This window comes from Hyperolius riggenbachi, chromosome 7 (genome assembly GCF_040937935.1).
Source record: "Hyperolius riggenbachi isolate aHypRig1 chromosome 7, aHypRig1.pri, whole genome shotgun sequence".
NCBI lineage: Eukaryota > Metazoa > Chordata > Amphibia > Anura > Hyperoliidae > Hyperolius > Hyperolius riggenbachi.
In genome coordinates this window covers 40777440-40800326 of record NC_090652.1, presented here as the reverse complement: position 1 = coordinate 40800326, position 22887 = coordinate 40777440, and the positions used below count along the sequence as shown (strand labels likewise).

Below are 22887 nucleotides of genomic sequence, written 5' to 3'. Positions count from 1 at the left end.
TTAAATTTACCAGAAAAGAGGACAGCCCTGTTAAATGATGTGTGGAAACAAAGGGCCACGGTAATCTTGCTACAGGAGACACACTTCAGAGGTGAGGATACACCACGTTTAACCAATAAACGCTTCCCACATATATATATACGAGCAATTCACCTGACTCAAAAACAAAAGGTGTGGCAATCCTGCTGAGTAACAACCTACCATTAGAAAATGTAGAGGTGCTGGGGGATGGCCGGGGCAGATTCGTCATGATCAAAGGTCTCATACTAGGGCGCAAATATACAATATGCTCTATTTGTGCCCCAAACCTGGAACAAACGTCCTTTTTAATACACTTTCTGGACACGTTAGACACCTTTGCTGAGGGTAGTGTTATAATCGGAGGAGACATTAATGTCACGCTAAATCCTGAACTGGATTCTTCCCAGGGCAAATCATATTTGTCCTTCTCCAAAATAAATAAGATTAAGAAGGCATTTCATGAAAGGCAGCTAATAGATGTCTGGAGATTGCTCAATCCAACTACCAAAGATTACACATTCTATTCTGGAGTGCACAATTCTTATTCCAGAATAGATGTTATCCTGATATCGCATAACCTCCTTTCAGAAACCCTTAAAGCAGGCATCGGTATAATTTCCTACTCTGATCACGCCCCAGTGGTACTGGATCTCAACTGCGCACACAAAACAAACACGCCGTTCAGCTGGAGACTTAATTCTTCAATGCTCTCTGACAAAGACACTGCACGTAAAATAGAGGCAGAAATTGAATCATATTTCCAGCAGAATGTCACGGAAGAAGTGCCAGCTACCACAGTTTGGGAGGCACATAAATGTGTTCTGAGGGGATTTTTAATCCAATTGGGTTCGAGACTAAAGAGAGAAAAAGGAAAAGATCTTACTGAACTACTACGGAAAGTCCATGAACTCGAACGAAGCCATAAGCGCTCCGGGGACTCACAGACATTTGAACAGCTGCAGAAGGCTAGGGAGGGGATAAGAACTATAATGAGAGATAAAACGCTAAAGGCGGCCTTTCGATGTAAATCCGCGTTTTATATGTCAGGGAACAAGCCAGGGAAGTTATTGGCCCGGGCCTTAAAACAGCAACAGCAACGGAATTACATCCCCCAAGTTGTAGATTCACACAACCAAAAACATATACGAAGTGAATCCATTGCAAATACCTTTAAACTGTTTTATCATAAACTATATAACTTGCTACCAGGTCAAACAGATAATCGGAAGGTGACTCATGGGAAGGCTATGAGGGACTATATAAGGGAAGCTGGTATGCCCCAGTTACAACCTGAAATGATACAAGCTTTGGAAGAAGATATCTCCCCGCTAGAAATTGCACAGGTAATTACCCAGATTAAAGCGGGCAAGGCTTCAGGGCCAGACGGCCTGCCGATCGAATATTATAAAAGGTTTAGACATCTTCTTATTCCCCATATGTGCACCGCCTTTAACAACATACTAGACCCAGATAAAGGGGAATCCTTCCCGACCCAGACACTTGAATCCCACATATCAGTTATACACAAGCAGGGAAAAGACCCAGCAGCTTGTGCGAGCTACAGGCCCATCTCTCTGCTAAACCTGGATTTAAAAATCTTCTAAAAAATCCTTGCCAATAGATTGGCAGAGTGGATGGGCCACCTAGTACACTGGGATCAAGTGGGATTCATCCCAAAACGAGAGGGAAGGGATAACACTATAAAGACATTGAATATTGTGCAGTCGGCCCGGTCAAACAACACCCCGTTGATGCTATTATCCACCGACGCTGAAAAAGCGTTTGACCGGGTTGACTGGACATGGATGCTTGAAGTGTTAGGTCACATTGGATTTGGTGGAAAAATTCTAAATGGGGTCCGAGCACTTTACTCCCGCCCTACTGCACGGGTAAGAGTTAATGGAATTTTATCAGAGGCCCTACAAATTTCGAACGGAACGAGGCAAGGATGCCCTTTCTTACCGCTCATATTTGCCCTGGCCTTGGAGCCTTTCCTGTGCAAAATTCGTAAAAACAGGGACATCTCTGGTTTCTGCATTAATGGTCAAACTCATAAAATTGCTGCCTACGCAGACGATCTGCTGTTCTTTATCTCCAACCCAATGATTACGTTACCCAACTTGCTGTTAGAATTTAATGCCTTTGGTAGTCTCTCACTCTTTAAAATTAACCTGGATAAATGTGAGGCGCTTAATATTTCCTTACCAAATGAAACTCAGACCTCCCTGAACACGTCCTTCCCCTTTAAATGGAACAAAGATTATATCACGTACCTGGGCACCAAAATTACCCCGAGATTAGCAGATTTATTCCACAAAAACTTTCCACCCCTATTAGACACTCTCAATGCTGACCTGAAAAACTGGGATCGACCACAATTCTCCTGGATGGGTAGGATAGCGATCATAAAAATGAATGTAATGCCTAGGCTAATATATCTGTTCCAAACCCTCCCTATTTCTATACCCACAGCATTCCTGAGAAAGGTGCAGAGGACATTTAATAGCTACATCTGGAAGGGGAAGCCACCCAGGATAAATAGAAATGTCCTGTACAGACCCAAACCTCTAAGAGGACTGGCCATCCCTGACGTTCAAAGGTATTACCAAGCTGCAGTTCTGACCAGACTGGTCGACTGGCATAGACATGGTCATATCAAACAATGGGTTGGAGTGGAGCAGTCTCTTACTCCGTTCCCCTTGGCGAATCTGCCCTGGTCGTCCCGGGCTCCAAAGACTCACTGGTCAACCTCAGAGCTGGTAGGCAATACCCTGAAGGTGTTCTCCAAAACACGGGCACTGCCCAATTTCTCGCCATGGCCGTCCCCATTAATTCCACTTATAGGCAATCCTGAATTTACAATGGGATGTTCAAATGCCCCTCTTAGAAATTGGAAGCTCAATACACCACTGAGGGCAAAATATTTCTGTACAGCAAGAGAGTGGCACTCTTTAACCGCTCCGAGAGTTAATGTAGGAGAACCCAGACTTGATTGGTGGGGATACCTACAATATAGACATCTGCTATACTCACTGGGTGTCCGACCTTCAGATATGCGCGACCTGAGCGGATATGTCAAGCCACTGAGCCCATGGAGAAAACCTTGTCACTTATCTACTCCATGCTTGTTACCCAAGATATGGATAACATACCATATTTTGGTGCCTGGGAAAAAGAACTAAACATCACATTCACTGAAGCCCAGAGGTCAAAAATGTGCATATACGCCCAAAAAACATCTACCATGTCGCGAATCCAGGAACTAAACTATAAAATATTAGCGAGATGGTACTACACCCCAGCCAAGCTGGCCAGAATATTTCCTGAAAGAGATTCCTCCTGCTGGAGATGTACAGCTCACACTGGCTCTTTACTCCATATTTTATGGAATTGTCCAGCTTTGACACAATTATGGAAAACAGTGGAAAAATTGATAAAGGAAATGACCAATAGACCTCTGGACTTCAATCCCCAAACCTACTTACTTAATCTAAATAATTGGAGTATGAGGGCCTACAAGGGTTCAGTGGTGCGCCATATACTCAATGCCACCAAAACTATAATTGTAAGGAAATGGGGTACCACAGAACTCCCTACAATGTGCGAACTGGTAAAAGAGTTGGATATAATATATGACCTACAGCGCATAGTATATAATTCACAAGGGAGAGATGAGAAGTTCTCAAAAATTTGGCGCCTCTGGATGGTATACCGATATTCGGAAGAATTTACACAGATGCTGGTCTAAACCCCACTCCCACATAGCACTGACCCCCCTAGGTGTTGAACTATTTTGTGCAAGGAAGGATTATTAGTCTGGAAACCTTGGACCCAATTGGTTTAATGTTCGTTTATACTTTATTGTTTAGAAGTATTATACACACTCAATGCTGTCATGAAAACTCGGGAGCATATACCGTCTCTCATGCTAAAGGTAGATACCCACATGACACTACTCTTGAAGCAATCTTCACTGTAGCAAGTCACTGGAGTTTTCTGTGCCTGTTAAACCCGATTTCATGTTGGATTTATATACCTAAGAATTGCATTTGCCTTTAAACTGCTCATCTTTATATCAGGAGCTTCTATTTTCATAAATGAAAGTCACTGCATTTCTAATTGTACACTGTATTAATACTTCAATAAAAGAATTTGAAAAAAAAAAGTAAACACAACAGGTAGTAGGTATATGCAGTGAGCTGGGTTCACTCAACACTACAGGTAGTTATGTGCAGTGATGAGGTGGGTTAAGTAAACACAACAGGTAGTAGTAGCATGCAGTGAGCTGGGTTCACTCAACACAACAGGTAGTAGGTATATGCAGTGAGCTGGGTTCACTCAACACTACAGATAGTTATGTGCAGTGATGAGGTGGGTTAAGTAAACACAACAGGTAGTAGGTGTATGCAGTGAGCTGGGTTCACTCAACACTACAGGTAGTTATGTGCAGTGATGAGGTGGGTTAAGTAAACACAACAGGTAGTAGTAGTAGGATGCAGTGAGCTGGGTTCACTCAACACTACAGGTAGTTATGTGCAGTGATGAGGTGGGTTAAGTAAACACAACAGGTAGTAGTAGGATGCAGTGAGCTGGGTTCACTCAACACTACAGGTAGTTATGTGCAGTGATGAGGTGGGTTAAGTAAACACAACAGGTAGTAGGTATATGCAGTGAGCTGGGTTCACTCAACACTACAGGTAGTTATGTGCAGTGATGAGGTGGGTTAAGTAAACACAACAGGTAGTAGGTATATGCAGTGAGCTGGGTTCACTCAACACTACAGGTAGTTATGTGCAGTGATGAGGTGGGTTAAGTAAACACAACAGGTAGTAGTAGGATGCAGTGAGCTGGGTTCACTCAACACAACAGGTAGTAGGTATATGCAGTGAGCTGGGTTCACTCAACACTACAGGTAGTTATGTGCAGTGATGAGGTGGGTTAAGTAAACACAACAGGTAGTAGTAGTAGGATGCAGTGAGCTGGGTTCACTCAACACTACAGGTAGTTATGTGCAGTGATGAGGTGGGTTAAGTAAACACAACAGGTAGTAGGTGTATGCAGTGAGCTGGGTTCACTCAACACTACAGGTAGTTATGTGCAGTGATGAAGTGGGGTTAAGTAAACACAACAGGTAGTAGTAGGATGCAGTGAGCTGGGTTCACTCAACACAAAGCTAGGTATATGCAGTGATGAGGTGGGTTAAGTAAACACAACAGGTACTGGGTATATGCAGTACTGGGTAGTACAATGTGCAGCTCCCTGTCACACACACAGGCAGTCAGTCACTGAATGTGCTGGGCTGCTGGCAGTGGCACACACACACTTTCAATTAGCAAGGCTGTGCATGCAACAAAAGTGTCAGTTTGACACACAGTAAAAAAAAAAAAAAGTACAGGATGAGCTCTGACAAAAGCTAGGGTGCTATAAAGCAATAACAATCAGCCAGGAGCAAGCAAAGCAGCCTAGAACCTAACTAATCTGTCCCTAGAAGAACAAGTCTGCAGCAGCTGTCCCTTTCCTCTCACTAGCAGGCACACGAGTGAGTGTAATGGCCGCCGGAGCCTGCCTTATATAAGGGGGGGGGGGGGGCTCCAGGGCTTACTGTAGCCTGAATGGCTACAATGTGCCTGCTGACTGTGATACAGAGGGTCAAAGTTGACCCTCATAGTGCATTATGGGGCGAATCGAACTTCCGTAAAAGTTCACCTGGCGCAGGCGAACGCGAACCACCAATGTTCGCCTGGAACCGTTCGCCGGCGAACCGTTCACTACACCACTGGTTAGGGATAGGTACAGGGAGGGTTCTGTGTGAGAGTAGGGTTAGGTATACTTTTAGTAAAGTTTTAGTAATACTTACTAATGTTTTACAACACTTATTACGAACGTAGTTATATCATCGTTATAAACAATATTTTCAGATTTTATTATAAGAAGAAACGATAAATGAAGGTTAATCACAATAATATACAATTATAACGATTAAACATATGTTATCCTTTTTTTTAACAAACGTAATTATAAAAGTTTCACTTTTGAAACAGGGAAGATTAACGTTTTCACAATTGCCGATTTCATACACATTATTTAATGATTTATAAATTTGTGAAAACATTATTTGTAAACAAAATACAACACAATATTTTTATAAACGGTATTACTGCCTATCGTTTACACCCCGCACCCTTTTTTCCCCGACGCCCTTTTTTGATGTACGCAAAAAAAAATACATATATATCTCCCAATATGTAGATCACCTGGTCTTCACATTACATATCTTGGTACACTCATAATATGAACAAAAAAAGTTTGCAATTATATTACAGCTAATACTAGCAATCAAGCAGTTCTCGTAACAACGTGCAAAAAATGCAAAAATATGAATACTAGTGCAAAAGCAGCTCTTACCTGCTAATAAAGTGCTTAGTGCAGTGATAATAATAAAATTGTATAAAACAAGTGTCAAAAGATCCCTTAAAAGTGCAAAAATTGTGTTAATTAGAGGGCATGCATGCGCATACATATACAAGAACCCAAAAAATGTGTACCCCAGAAGCTCACACCTGCCAAGGTTAATAGTGAAAAAGAGGGATCTCCTGTCTCAAAAAAGGAAAAAGGATAGTATTATATCTTCACCTGTATAAAACGTTGGAATTGTGAGCTGAGGTCCACACCCAGTAACCCAGGATATGCACTGCAGCCCACAATCCACAACCAAGTGCTAACAATGCTCTCAATGAAAAACCACAGTGCAAAAAAAAGGGGGGCCTGTGTCCAGGACCCTAAACATTGGTGCATATACATATATCTAGTGCAAACAAAAAATAAACAATAAACGAAGTTGCTGACCAAAAAAACAGTGCATCAACATGAAAAACATTTAGGGCTCGTTTCCGCTATAGCGAATCCGCATGCAGGCACTGCATGCGGATTCGCATAGGCAATACAAGTGGATGGGATTGTTTCCACTTGTGCGTCGTGCGGGTGCGTTTCGGCGTGCGGGAAAAATCTGCACGACAGGGTCGTCAGATTTCGCGTGCGGCAGGAATGCGGGCGAATCGCCGCTAATGCATTCAATAGGGTAATCGCATGCGGCTTTGTCATGCGGATTTCCCCGCGATTTCGCATGCGATTTCGCATGTAAAGCAATGGAGCTTTACACAGGCAGTGACATGGTTACATTCGCCCGGCTCCTTGCCCTGCGAAATCGCATGCGAAATCGTGGGTAAATCCGCATGCGGAAACGCAGCCGCCTGCGATTTCTTCTGCGGTGGAATCCAGGCGATTCCGCACCGCTACAGTGGAAACGAGCCCTCAGAAATGCTAGATTTGCATGCTTACTGAGTGGTAGGATGACCAGGCGTGAGGGATGCTGCCTTACACGCTCACAGACTCCAGTCTGCTTCAATCGAGGCTAGTTTGAGTTGTGAGCCTCGCTGTTTAAATGCAGATCGAGGAAATGATGGGTATCCAGCATGTGAAGAATAGTGAAAGAGGGGGGAATATATCCGTTGTATTGTTAAAGAAGGAACTCAGATGGATACATGAATTGGAGACCCAGAACCCATGGGGTTTAAATGAGGATTACAACTATGGCCGTTTTCTGAAGAAATGATTCTATTTTTGTATATCATGTTTTTTAGAATTTACAGGATAATAATGAGCAACAATGAGGAGCCATGAGGTGAGTAAAGTATTAGCTGTATTCACTGCTTTGTCCTTTCCACACATACATGTATAGATACATGTGGTCCCTGGTTGTGAGTAACAGAGACCACACATCTGACTGCAAGTAAGTAGCAGATGTGTTTGAACAATATTTCAAATCCATCCTCGCGGGGTCTTTTTCTTGACAGTCACGGTGATCACCTCCTTCTGTATACGCTGAATGATGTTTGACACAAGATGGTGCATGCTGTGGTATACTGTAGGAATTCTGAGGCAGGGTGTATCACCTTTTAGGATTGATATAAGACCATGGGGGTCTGTATGTGAGTAGCAGACGCCCCAGAAAAATGAAAAAATGGTCAGATATAATAAAATATATGTCCTGAAAAGATGAGTTTTAACAAGGTATTTTGTGATATAAGTTTTTTCAGATGGAAAAGACAGAATGCATGATAATCTGATGAAGCATCCCCACTTTCCATCACAAGATGGCACCAGAGTACCAAGAACAAATACAATAACAGTGTCTCAAATAATAGGGTTTCCTTTATTGTATTTATGTATTACATTTGTATACAATTTGTTGTATTGATTCAATATTGGATTTGAAGATAATGAGTAATGTTGTATATTTATTATATGATGTTAAATACAGTATGTATTCTTCAATAGTGATGTAATGATAAACGCAGCGTGGTATGGAGGTTGGGTTTCTGGAACGCACACTGACGCACTGTTGTGCGACTGGAACGCACCATTGTGCGCATTGATAGGGTGGTGCTAAGTGCAACCCTAGGGTCGCACGTAATTACCTAGTCATTTGCGTGCGACGAATTAGTCGCATGCAGTGATATGACACTTGCCGTTGACGCGGCTAGTTAGCCGCGCCTCCAGTGCCTAACCCCGCCCTGTCCAATTGCAACATGACTATGCCGACGGCGCAGACTAATAGCGCTGTTCTGTATGAGTCTAGTACGTGGCCGCCACGTACTATGAACGCAGTGTCCCCGCCCACCTTGCTCAATCGGCATTTAAACAGCGAGGCTCACAACTCAAACTAGCCTCGATTGAAGCAGACTGGAGTCTGTGAGCGTGTAAGGCAGCATCCCCCACGCCTGGTCATCCTACCACTCAGTAAGCATGCAAATCTAGCATTTCTAAATGTTTTTCATGTTGATGCACTGTTTTTTTTGGTCAGCAACTTCGTTTATTGTTTATTTTTTGTTTGCACTAGATATATGTATATGCACCAATGTTTAGGGTCCTGGACACAGGCCCCCTTTTTTTGCACTGTGGCTTTTCATTTAGAGCATTGTTAGCACTTGGTTGTGGATTGTGGGCTGAAGTGCAGATCCTAACTAGGTTACCACCGTTTTAAAAATCAACTCGCGCACAAAGTCCTGCGCGCAAAACTTTGCGGTGCGCGGTACGCGCGAAACAACGGCGCACCCAATGCGCCTATATGGTCGCATGGGGTGCGACCTTAACGTCGCATAGTGTGACGTTAAAGGGAACCTTAACTGAACAGGGGTAAAGAGTTTCAATTACCTGGGGCTATTACCAGCCCCCTGCAGCAGTCCTGTGCCCTCGGAGCCACTCTGGAATCCTCCGGTCCCCCGCTGTCACTTAGTTTCGTTTTTAGTTTCAAATAGTTTTATTAGGTTAAAAGAAACCAATTACAAATTACAGCAATTATTCTTTCGCCCCATTTGGGGCTGTGCTAAATAAAAACAAGATAAGAAAAACAGGTAAACAGGTATTGTACATGCATTCTATTTTTGTATGGTCTATGGTACAGGGATTCAAAGAAGGTGACAGGGATTCAAAGAAGGTGACAATAAGAAAGTCGTAACCATGGGGTTATTATATAGGTTCATAATGCAAATGCACAGGAGCGCAATCCTAGGAGAGTCGAGGCATTCATCCATGGTTGCCAGGTCTTAATAAACACATCAAAAGTATCATTTATGATAGCCAGTATCCTTTCAGAAATCATGATATCGAGTATTATGCTATCAGTTAGATGGATGGAAAGCATTGGTTGTAACCATTGTTTGGCTATGTGTGATCTCGCAGCCTTTGCTACATGTTGTGCTAATCTGTGATGTGGGTGTTTCCACTTTGGAGGCTTATCGCCAAAAACGAGCATACAAGGATCTGGAGATAAGGAAGTCTCCAGCGCAGTGTTTATTAGCGAGGTGACCTCCCCCCAGTATTTCTGCACCACCGGGCAAAACCACCATATATGCTTGATATCTCCCACTCTACCACAGTTTCTAAAGCATAGCTTTGATTTAGTTGGGTCCATGCCATGTAACTGGTATGGTGTAATGTATGCTCGATGAAGGACCTTGTAATTGGTTTCAATGTGGGAGTAATAGTTGCTACCCTTGGAAAGGGTGGTGCAACACTTTGACCATCTTTCCGGGGAAAGTTCAACTCCCAATTCCAATTCCCACGTTCGCATTGTTTTAAGTTTTTGAGGTGCAAGGGGCTGTGAAAGGATGGAATACAGTAGCGATATAAGGCCTCCTTCTAGTGGCCTAAGGTCGCACCAGGCCTCATATGGTGAGCGTTGTGGGATGGGGGAATTAGTTGGGCCCATAGTTTTAAGGAAATGGTATATCTGCATTGCAGCAAAAAATTCAGAGGGAGGAAATTCCATTTTAGCTTTAAACTGATCCCAGGATGGTAGTTTATCGTTTATAAACAAGTGTTTGATGTGGGTGATCCCCTTATCTTTCCACCATTCAAACGCCCTCAAATCCAGCCCTGGCTTAAACATAGGGTTATTGTATAATGGAAGGAGTGACGGGATTTTTGATTGTAGCTGTTTTCTAAACCTAAGAGGTCGCCATATGGAAAGGGAGTGGGCCGAGAGGGGTGATTGATTTTTTATTGAGGGAGGTAAAGGAGACATGGACCATTGTAGGGTCGGGAGGGAATAAGGGAGCAACAGATCAGATTCAATTTGTGCCCAAAGCGGTGTATTAAATTTTGAGTGTGTTTGTGCTAATTGTGCTATTTGCGCTGCCTTGTAGTATGTTATAAGGTTGGGTACCCCCATTCCTCCCCTAGTTCTATTTAAATGCATAGTTGCGCGGTTTATGCGGCTTTTTCTGTTATTGCTAATGAATCTAAAGTTTGCATTTTGAAGGTCTTTAAGATTGTTCTGGGTTACCATGACTGGGAGGGTTCGAAACAAATATAGAAGTCGCGGGAGGAGGTTCATGCGCACCGCCTGTACTCTGCCAGACCAGGAGATCATAGGGAGATTCCATTTCTGCAGGTCGCTTAGCAGCAGTGAGAGCATGGGTTTGTAGTTTATACTATATAGATCTGCTGGATCTGAGGGAATTTTTACACCTAAATAAGTAATGTATTTTTGCTGAAGTGTGAGGTTTAAGGTAGATGTCAGGTGCTCTGCTTGCTGTCGGGGGACATTGGTGAAGGCCTCTGTTTTACTAATGTTAAGGCAGAGGCCTGAAATTTTACCAAATGATTTCACCAGCGCTAATAAGTTCGGTATCGAGGTATGGGGAGAGGTAAGTGTTAATAGCAGGTCATCTGCAAAGAGGTTAGCTTTATAGGTTTTCCCTGCTATAGTTATGCCTTGTATATCAGATGATCTTCTAATTTCCTCTGCCAAGGGCTCAATTACCAGAGCGAACAACGCTGGTGAGAGTGGGCATCGTTGCCTTGTCCCTCTTCCAATCGGTATGTTAATGGGAGATATAGCAGGTAATTTTAATTGAGCCGTAGGGGACGAGTACAGGCCGTTTATCGCCTGTAGAAAGTTGCCTCCAATCCCAACCCTCTGTAGTGCACTGACCATAAAGTCCCAGTCAATGGTGTTGAAGGCCTTCTCCATGTCCAAAGCAACAAGTGCTAAAGGGGTTTTGTTCTTCCTTGCAACATGAAGAAGGCCCACAACTCTTCGAACATTGCCTGGTGCTTGTCTCATAGGTATGAATCCGACCTGGTCTCTGTGGACCAGGGGGGATAGGAATTTATTTAACCTTGTGACAAGGATGGAGGTGAAGAGTTTATAGTCTATGTTAAGTAGTGATATGGGGCGGTAATTTTTAACATCTAGAGGATCTCTATTAGGCTTGGGAATCACCGCTATCATAGATTGTAAAAACTCAGCTGGGGGGGTATTTCCTTGCAGAATTGTATTGTAAAATTTTAGCAAGTGAGGGATAATTTGTGTCCTAAACTTTTTGTAATAGATGGCTGAGAAGCCGTCAGGCCCTGGGGACTTGCCATTTTTAAGGCGCTTAATGGCTTCTTTTAGTTCTTCGCTAGTGATAGGTAGGTTCAAGGTAGAGGCATTTTCGGGTTTAAGTACTGGCATTGGGATTCCCCTCAGGTAAGTATATGGTTGGGGAGTCGAGTTCGTGGATGGTTTAGGTGCATATAGGTTAGAATAATAGTTGGCAAATTCCTGGTGGATTTTTAAGGGATCTGAGGTGACACATCCCGTTTTGGTGCGTATTTGTAGCACTTTGTTTAAATAGTGGGTTTCTCTTAATTTTTTAGCCAGCCAGGAGTTTGGTTTGTTATATTGTGCATATAATTTGGATCTTGTCCATCGCATTGCCTTCTCAGTGCGTGAAGACAGAATAACTCCCAGCTGAGCTAAGGTAGTCTCAATTTGTCTCTGTAAGTAAGGCGTGGGGTTCTGGGCATGTGCTATCTTTAGTTTGGTTAGTTTGAATTCTAAGTTAGATTGTTGTTCTGTCTTGCGTCTTTTATGCTGCACAGCTATACGGATTAACTGGCCTCTAATTGTTGCCTTATGGGCAAACCAGAGAGTGGAGGGCTTGGTGGACGGAGAATCATTTGTTCTGAAATATTCTGTTAAATGTTCCTCTAAGTCAAGGACTGTTTCGTTGCTGGTGAGTAGGCTTTCATTTAGCCTCCAGGGGGGTCTTGTCAGGGGTGTAGTGAGAGAGGTACATGAGGTTAGGATGATGTCGTGGTCTGACCATGAGCTTATGTGGATTCTAGAGTAGATTAAGTTAGGGACTAGGGAAGAAGATAGGTAGATAGCATCAATTCTAGAATATGATTTGTGGGCATGTGAGTAGAATGAATAAGATCTTAAATGAGGATTGTGTTCCCTCCAGGTATCTATCAAATGTTGTGTAGACATGCAGTTTTGGAGGGCTTTTGATTGCTGTATTTGCCTAGCTGATGGGGTGGGAGACGATCTGTCCAATTTAGGATTAGGTGCAATATTAAAATCTCCGGCCCAGATAACTTGTGCTTTCGGGAAGTCTTCTAGAAGTCTAAGGATCTTTTTAATAGTGGGGATAGGGGATTCGGGGGGACAGTAGGAGTTGATTAAGCATATTTCTTTGTTTTGAATAAACCCATACAGGATTACATAAGTCCCTTCATCATCCATGACTGTCTTATCTATACGCAGTGGAAGAGAGTTATGCAGTAAAGTAATAACTCCCCTATGTTTGCTGGCAGCAGAGGAAGTAAAGTAGCGCTTAAAATTCTTGTGGAAATAGCGAGGGGTCGATGTAGTAGAGAAGTGCGTCTCTTGGAGACAGATAATGTCAGGGGCACATTTTTGATAATCGATGAAGGCTTTCCTTTTTTTTTTGCTGGGGAGTTAAGTCCCTTCACATTATGGGACAGTATATTAAATGAAGCCATTTAGGTAGGGAGAATTAGTTTACCAGTATTGCGCTTTATCAATAGTATAGCTAGTTTACTTCCTATGCGTGTATCCTTGTCACATTTAGTAATAGTCTTTTTCCCTCAACAGACCTTCCACAGACCTGTTGAGGGAAAAAGATTAGAAGAATGCATGTAATTATACCAAACAGTAAAAACTGAACAGAGATTTGAGATCAGGAGGATCTCATTATCAGGCAAATAGCCTTCGGTAATGCGGAGCATAGACAGAGATATAACTCTGAGTATGCAATCCATTCGTTGTGAGGCAGCACTTACAAAGCTACATGCTGCCACTTCAAACTTGTAGAACTCTAAGTAAAAATCCCTAAGAAGATAAAGAGAGAAGAAAGATAGTAATAGTGGCGCAGCAGCACCACTTAGTGGGCAAATATAAACTGTTAACCAATTCTTAAAACAGAGGAAAAGAGAGAATTCACACTGTGTGTTAGGCCCTGCCATATCAAATCTATAGATAGTTCAGCTGATTAACCCCGTCTATAGATGATCAGTGAGATCGCTGTTTATAGTTATTAGGGGGGTGCATTGTTCTATTGTATTTTGGTGAATAGGCAGTCAAATGCATCTCTAGGGAGTGTTCCCAAAGCGTTCCGATGAGGATCCAGATAGTTTCTGGCTGGGTTACTGTAGCCCCCTGTAAAATTGAAAATTCTTTAGCGCGGGTGTCCCAACTCCAACCGCTTAGTCCTGTGTTGGGTTCTCACCCTGCTAGCGGGTCGTCTGCCATGCAGATTGCAAACTAGTCAGTATGTGAAATGAGAGATGATGGGGGCTAAGAGCACTGGTATTAAAGGTTCAGAAGGTTGTTCAATTGTCAGTACTCCGTATAGTTTGTAGCGAAGGTCATGTTAGCTGACGAGTAGTTATTTGCGGTGGCGTATAGGCCCTGCGCTAGGTATGTAGCAGGGCAGGTCAAGTACGCAGTTAGACAACAGGGGGGATGTTAGGCAAGGCATTTTACTTATAGATTGCAAAGCAATGCAGTGTGATTCTTCCGAAGTTCGTATACTCACGCCGCATGACACCAGTGTCTGGTTGTTTTTTAGGCCTCAGAGGTACGAAGTTGCGCTGGTCGAAGTCTGGTAGGCCGTGTCGACCACACCCGTGACGGGCGCGTGATTCTTTGCGGTAGAGGGGCTATTGCGACCTTCTCGAGCGGTATTCCCAGTACCTCCATATGCCTACGGCCTTCTTCCAGTGTGCGGGCGACGTAGATTTTCTCCCCCTTAGTAAAGGTGAGTGAGAAGGGAAACCCCCATCGATATTTAATTGAGGCTTTCTGGAGCGCCAAAGTAACTGGTCGGAGGGCCCTTCGGCGCTGTATAGTGGTCGGGGCCAGGTCATAGTTTCGTTTTTGACGACTCACCATTCGGCCGGCCGACATGCGTATTATTGGATGCATTCCTTACTGCAATTAGCACTGTTGCGGAACGCAACGAGTACAAAAATACGCGTTGCCGCATGTCTACGCGTGCGGAATGCGGCAACAGCGCTAATTGCAGTAGGGAATGCGTCCAATAATACACATAGTGGCCGGCTGACTGGTGAGTCGTCAAAAACGAAACTAAGTGACAGCGGGGGACCGGAGGATTCCAGAGCGGCTCCAAGGGCACAGGACTGCTGCAGGGGGCTGGTAATAGCCCCAGGTAAGTGAAACTCTTTACCCCTAGGTCAGTTAAGGTTCCCTTTAAGGTTGCACCCCATGCAACCTTATAGGCGCATTGGGTGCGCCATCGCGCGCACCCAACTATGCACACGGGACTTTGCGCGAGTTGAATTTATCACGACCTAACTGAGTTTAGGTGTGATAGAGGGCTTTTCACAAGCGTGCTAACAGTTAGCACGGCTTTGTGAATCAAGCTTAATGTGTCCATTTAGGTCAGTGTAAATATTTACTCACTGTTGAAAGCCTGTGGTGACATTTTCATCAAGGCTGGAAACCTGTCACACATGTTTTACAGATGACTGAGTATGAGGAACTTCTTACAGGCTGCCTCTCCCTTCTGTGGCACGATGTCTATTAGCTTGTCTGCAGTCTCTTCGGGCCTGCCAGGTACAGAAAGTGCCTCCTTGTAATCCGCAAGGGTTATCTGCAATCACATCTGTTTATTTGTGTGTCTCTGTCTGAAGCTTCATAGTTTGTGATTCTTCTTTGGTGAACGTTGTGATGGATGGTTCTTGCAATCTGGAAACAAAAGGAAAATTATAAGCTAAGGTTCCCATACATCAAACAAACACAGAACATTCATATCATGCTTTTCTTGTGGCAGACATAATTGCTAGAGCTGCAGCCACTAGGACGTGCGCTATTGGCAGTAACAGTGTTAGGGAGAATGGCCTAAGGTCTCCTACTGAATAGGTGCTGGGTTACTGAACAGGCAAAGCCGAGGTTCGAACGTTGGCCTCCTGTGTCAGAGGCAGAGCCCTTAACCATTACACTATCCAGCCAACAGACGATGTATGAGCAGTTCCACCAAGTGACAGATGTCCCTTTGATCGAATCTGCTCGGAGAGGGATCTGTTGCCTACCCATACACCGCAGGCCGATTCCCAATCGTTTTTAGCATGAAATCTCTCGGGAATCGGCTTTGTGATGTCACCTCGCCCGCCCAACACTGTCCCCAGTGAGGATCGTAATCAGCTAACTTTGACAGTGAATAGCAAAAACCCCATACATGGTAGTGACACCAAAATTGCTACATATGTTAAGGAGAAGAGTGGGTACAAGTCAAATAATATAAATAAATAAATAAATATGCAAAGAAAAAATGTTTTTTAAAGAGACTCTGAAGTCTTGAAAAATGTACTTTTATTTAATAAATCTGTTTAAAACTTTAGCCCTAACTAAACCGCCGTATTACCGCCGCTTTAAACTATCTAAATTTCCCGTAACGCACCCTCCCTCTCCCCTGCAAAATCCACAACTTTCTTGGTCATGGATTTTGCTGCCCGCATTAGCTTCCGTGTGAGGCAGAGCTATGAGCTGCAGCTCTGCCTCACACGCGTCTGTCAGTGGCGGGGAGGAGAGACGGACCCTCCCTCACCTGGGTCCCCCGACCTCCGCTCCCCTCCAGCTTTAAAAAGTTAAGTAGCATCCGCTACTATTAAGAGGTAACGGGTGGGGATCACTCACCTCTTCCGGTTCCAGCGTGCGTTCCACTGACGTCACTTCCTGCAACGCCGCCCACTGTATTGTAAGAGGACGACATTGCAGGAAGTGACGACGGAGCGCACGCTGGAACGCGGAAGAGGTGAGTGATCCCCGCCCGTTACCTCTTAATAGTAGCGGATGCTACTTAACTTTTTAAAGCTGGAGGGGAGCGGAGGTCGGGGGACCCAGGTGAGGGAGGGTCCATCTCCCCTCCCCGCCGCTAGCTCTGCGGCCCCCCCACGGTTCGGGTCCCCATAGACTTCCGTAGGGTTCGGTGTTCGGCCGAATATACCGAACATCTGGACGATGTTCGGCAGAGCCGACCCGAACATCTGGGTGTTCGATCAACACTAATCAGCATGTTCTGCCCGAAAGTGTTCGCATCGTCAATCGGGCATACACTTGCGGCACCGATTGTCATCTGATTCAATAATAATTATCTAATCGGATGGTCGATCGGGTGCCAGTGCTGGTTCAAACAAAGCAAACGCGCCTGAACTTAAGGTACCCATACACTCCCTCGATTTTCCAGGCAGATTTGATCATTATGATGGAATCTGCCAGAGATCGATGCCACAAATTGACTTCCCGATCATAATTTTGATATATTTTGGTTATTGATCGTCCAAGCTGGAAAGATTCTGCTGGAAAAGGAGCGGTAAGTAGGATGCTCGGCGATAGCATCAGTAGATTTCTGGATGACCCATGGATCCCACCCCATCTAAAATGTGCTTCCAGAAACCTTGGAGGGTGTTGCAGTGGAGCTCACACTCTCCTGGCCACTGATGCACTCCTCTCGTGTCCTCTGACCTCTCTCCATCGCCAATGGCGTACCTGTGTCCTGTGATATCTATTGAAAATCTGTGTGCAGTGTGCGTCAGTAATAGCCCTCTCTGATCAAGTTTGGTAGAAGAGGGATCTACTAGATCAGTGGTCCTCAAACTAAGGCCCGCGGGCCGATTGCGGCCCCCTAAAGCTTTTTTACCTCACACACAAAATGTATTACTTATAGATGCGGTCAGCTACATCTTTAAATATCGGTGGTCCGCATATAGAGTAGCAGTGCTGGCACCACCCATCCACATGGAAGCTAGAAAGCAGTAATTCGCTGGTTTCCAATCAAATTCCACATCAGGTGACACTGCTGTCCAATGGGACTGCAGGTTGTCACCTGGGTATGCTTCACTGTCTGGCCCACAAAGACTTCTACATCATTTTATGTATACTCCGGCCCCCCATCAGTCTGAAGTATGTTGACCCGGCCCTCCACCCAAAATGTTTGGGGACCCCTGTACTAGATGGTCGAATCCGGTGGCCATCTATAATTGTATGGACGTAACTACCAACCATTGTGGCCTAACATGATAACATTCGATGGGGTCCTCTTTACTGCTTTGCACTCTGCCCCTCTTGGTGATATCCTCGTTAATGATGAGCAGAAATTACGCCTATGCGTAATTATGCATCGTAATTCGCAATTACGCATCATAATCGTGATGCGAAATTTCAGGGAAAATGATAATTTTGTATGCAATTGTAATCATTTGTAATTTTGCGTAATTTTTTATGTAATTTTTGCATAATTTTGTGCAGATTTTAGTGGTTAGTTTCAAAGCCCCCTTACAAGCTATTGCAGCCAAAATCGTAAAATAAGTTAAAGAGAATAGTGGGTAGACGTCAAAATTAAAAAAATAAAAATAAAAGACCTTGTAGTTTTTGAGAAAATCGATGCATAATTGTAATTAGCTGATTATGATCATAACTGGCCCCATCATATATAAAACTAGGTTCACACTGGGGCATTGTGGTACGTTGTGTCAGGCAATATAATTGCCTTGCTAACATGATTCAATTATATTGTAGCCAGTAATCCTGATTCTTTACAGAATCCACCATGCACGCCTCCTCTCCCCCACAAGTCCGTGCACACCAGCCACACTTGAGGTGCGCGCCCTCCTTCTCCCGCCACATGTGCAGTAGTCAGCAGTCGTAACAGGTGCGCCGCTCTGCCTCTTAGTTATAAAGATGGTACGATCACATCTGCACATCAGCACTGCGGTGTGGTGGAACAGTCACCAAAATGCCAGGCATACTGTGTGGTATCGGACCACGTGTGCATCTACAGTTGGAGTGACGCATGCTTGTCAATGACTGCCTGCTCTACTGCATAGTGCATACATCACATCGCACACCACACGCACAAAGCGACTTTTCTCCTTCATTGCAATGCGATCCAGTTTTTATAGAGAATGCAACATTCCAGTGTGAGCCTAGCCTAACAGGTCAGCCATCAGAACCTGTAAAACAAGTATGGCCACATAACCATCCCCTCCCTCGTGTCATAGCAAATGTGGACAGGAGAACTCCCTTCCCACCATCCCTCTGACCATACCAAGTATGGCCAGTATAGCTCCCCTCTCAAAAGATATAGTCTGGCCAGTGACAGCTCCAGGGTACTCCCTCAGTGACTTGGTGATGAGGAGCACCACAGGTTACCCACTTGCTAAGAGGGTGGAGTAGCGAGTTATGGCGAGTCTAATGGTGGCCACTAATGATCCAATCTTTTTCATCCAATCTTACCATATTTATGTAATATAAGGGAACTGCCTATAGTATCTATTCAATATATTTACTCAATTTACTTTTCTACTACATAGATTTGGTAAAATTGGATGAAAAAGATTGGATCATTAGTGGCAACCTTAATGGTGTGTACACACTTGAAAGATCAATGAAAGATATCAGACCAATTTTACCCCCTTCCATGTAGTATGAGAGCCATACCTACACAGTCTATTCTATTGAGCTGAACTCCCCGTCAGATGGAAATCTTTGCAAAATGCTGCACACAAAGATGCTGCACACATGCAAAAGATCAGTATCTGCAAAAGATCACTTCCTGCAAAAGATCCGTTCCTGCAAAATGCATTCATAGTCTATGATATCTGCAGATCCTCATACACACCTTGTTTAACAGACAGTCATCTGCAGATCAGATCCACCAGGATAGATCTTCAGCCCTGCAGATGATTGATCTGCAGATTAATGTTTGTTAAACAAGGTGTGTATGAGATCTGCCGATCTCATAGACTATGAATGCATTTTGCAGGAACTGATCTTTAGCAGGAACAGATCTTTTGCAGATACTGATCTGTTGAATGTGTGTGTACAGCATCTTTGTGTGCAGCATCTTGCAAAGATTTTTATCTGAGTTCAGCTCCATAGAATAGACTGTGTAGGTCTGGCTCTCATACTACATGGAAGGAGGTAAAATTGATCTTTCATTAATCTTTCAAGTGTGTACACACCATAAGTGTCTCCATTGTCTATTGTTGGAAAACAGCAGCAGATATCACATAGCAGTGGCGTAACTACAATTCATGGGGCCCCCCAGCGAAACTTTGATGGGGACCCCTGAATGTTCACACCCATTCCTTTGCCTCTCCTTCACTTCAAGGGCTTGGGGCCCATCTCATAAGTAGGGCTGCTCAAATCCGGAACCGGGAGACATCCGGATAGTTGCTATCCGGATATCTCCCAGTAAACCTGAGCAGGGTGGGCGGGGGGACAATCTTACCTGTCTGACGTCTTCTTCGGTCCGTCCCTCGGCGCCTCCCACGATGCGCTCCACGCGCATCACGTGACTACAAACACTTCCTCCTTCAACCCAGGTTTACTGGGAGATATCCGGATTTGAGCAGCCCTACTCATAAGGGTCATAAAAAAAGTGTGGCCATTATGATCTTCACACCCAAAATAAGTGTAGCCACAAAAACACCTGATCTGAAGTATAACCAAATTGCAGAAAGAGGCGGCACACCACTGAAGGCAAACTGTTGCTGTATTACGGGACACTACATGTTACGGACATGCAGGTCCTTCATCAGGTGTATAACAGCAACACAAGACAAAATGGGTGAAGATATAGGCCAGGGTGTCCAACCCCACCCGGGCAGAGCACCTGCCCCACCCATCACAATGTTAACACTTAGTGCAAATTACACACATACAAAATGATGTGCATACAAAATTATGCGAACAAACAAACTGCATCAAATACACGCAAGTCCATGAATGGTCATTGGCACTCCAAAGGGCTACCATTATTACAAAATCTATGCTTGACCATGATTCTGGCCACTCCTAAATAGCCTACCGCACAGCAACCTGTAAAATACAATAGATTGCAGACCAGCTTTTTTTGCATGTCTCCACAGGTATTTTTGCCCATTCATCTTTAGCACTTTTTGATCAAATACCCTGGAACATGTATAAGCCAATAACATTGTTAAACCTCAGATGGTATTGCATACCTATAAAAAATATCTAACGATCTGAGTTTTAACAATGTTATTGGTTTATACATGTTCCAGGGTATTTAATCAAAAAGTGCTAAAGATGAATGGGCAAAAATACCTGTGGAGACATGCAAAAAAGCTGGTCTGCAATTATAGGAAGCATTTGATTGTTGTAATAGCCAATAAAGGCTTCTCTATTGATTATTGAGGAGGGTATGAATAATTTTGAACTGGACACTTTTTGCCTAAATGTAAATAAAAGTTGAGATATGTTTTTTTCCCCACAATAATGCCTCTTGTACATCATCTTATTATCTTTTGGGTGAATGTCATTTCCCGTCAAAAAATCACTTGCTGGTTGAATAAAAGTAGAACCTGAGGCGGCATACTGGAAACCTAATAGGACCCAAAGGCAAGTCATATGCACAATGACATGCCTCTGGGTCATTGTATCGCCGCTGACAGAACCCCCCCCCCCCCCCCCCCCCCCCCCGCTACACCCCCTTAAAAGACCGTTAGGCTGGCAACAATCTGTTTGTCGCTAGCCTGCTTTATTTATGTGAGGCTGTTGGTCAACCTCGTAGCATCTTCCCCTTCGATAATACGCTCCCCCCGCTGCTCTCCGCCTCTTCTAGCTTCCTCCAATAGGAAGCCAAGCTGCGACCCAGTGAGTAGTATATATATATATATTTATTTTGCTCATAGCTATGTAACCGTTTATCTTTTAGTTGAGCCTTTCTCTGGTATATGTTTTTTTTTCTTCGGAGGAGCTAAGATGAACATTTAGGACATATGTGACCTTTGAGGAGGCTTGATGGATGCACGGTTGAATCGTGTGCATGAAGAGGCACGCCCTATTTGCAGTAAACTCTCTACCGAAAAAATCATGCTATAGCCGTATTCACATTTATATTGATAAATTGTCGGTATAACCAGCCAAGCTTGTCACGTACCGTCAGTCAGTTCCTCAGGCGTCTTCCACTCAGGAAAGCTGGAGATGAAGAGGCAAAACACAACCAAGGAGAAGCAAAGTATGTCTGGAGCTGGGAACATACCCTCGGCTTCTCTGAAATCCTTCCTCAGTCTATTTTCACTTTCGTGTTGAATTTGTCTTCTTAACCTTTAGAATAATACAAATATTATTGTCTGACACTGCTGAGGGTGTGGCTCTCACCTGGCAAGTACCAGCTTATGCTCCGGGAGGTAGAGCACAAAGGTAAAGTAAGCATTCCTGGTTCCAGCAGCTTATACAACAAGTAAGTAAAGGCAGCCACACACTGGTCGATTCCCACCAGATCCGCCAACAGATAGATCCCTCTCTGATCGAATCTGATCAGAGAGGGATCTAATGGCTGCCCATACACTGCAAATAGATTTTGAATCGATTTCAGCATGAAATCGATTCACAACCAATGGCGCACGGAAGGGGGTGTTCCGGGTGTCTGGAACCACCCCCTCGCACCTAGACCGGAAGTGCCTCCTGAATCTGAGCAGCGGCAGCCACTGGTATAGTGCAGCTGCCGCCTGCTCATGTGTGTGCGCCGGGATCCCCATCCGCCGCAGGGGGGCCCGGGGCCCGCCAGCCGTGTGTGGGGGGGAGCGCTGACGCCCTCAATTGCGGGACCCCCCAGCCAGGTGCAGAACTTCTTCCCCGCAGCCCCGCAGTCTCCCGAGAGGCAGAGCAGGGCTACGGCAAGATGGCTGCCGAAGCCCTGCTCTGGAGACTATTTGTGTCTCCAGTACAGGGCTTCGGGAGCCATCTTGTCATAGCCCTGCACTCTGCCTGTCAGCGCGGGAGATGTGCTGCAGGAGGACTCGGGGAGCTGCACGCCAGATGCCGGGAGAGGAGACTTCTGTCAGGTAAGTGAATTGGTTTTTTTTTCACAGGTGCATGACATTTTTTTTTCTGGTGACTGCTGCCCACATTGTGATTTTCAGGTGTCTGCTGCCCACATTACAATTTTCTGGTCACTGCTGCCCACATTGCGATTTTCAGGTGTCTGCTGCCCACATTGTGATTTTCAGGTGTCTGCTGCC

At 44.4% G+C, this 22887-nt stretch overlaps 1 protein-coding gene across 1 annotated transcript in view; it reads right to left on the bottom strand.

The window, feature by feature from the left end:
- Positions 1-21917, bottom strand: part of LOC137524276 (up-regulator of cell proliferation-like) — a 37691-nt gene extending 15774 nt beyond the window's left edge. Inside the window, exons 1-2 of the mRNA XM_068243953.1 lie at positions 21804-21917; positions 15302-15586 (exon numbers count right to left, since the gene is read on the bottom strand). Coding sequence (XP_068100054.1) covers positions 15302-15353 — 52 coding nt within the window. The 5' untranslated portion in view covers positions 15354-15586; positions 21804-21917. The remainder of the gene's footprint in view (positions 1-15301; positions 15587-21803) is intronic.
- Between the last annotated feature and the right edge of the window lie 970 nt (positions 21918-22887).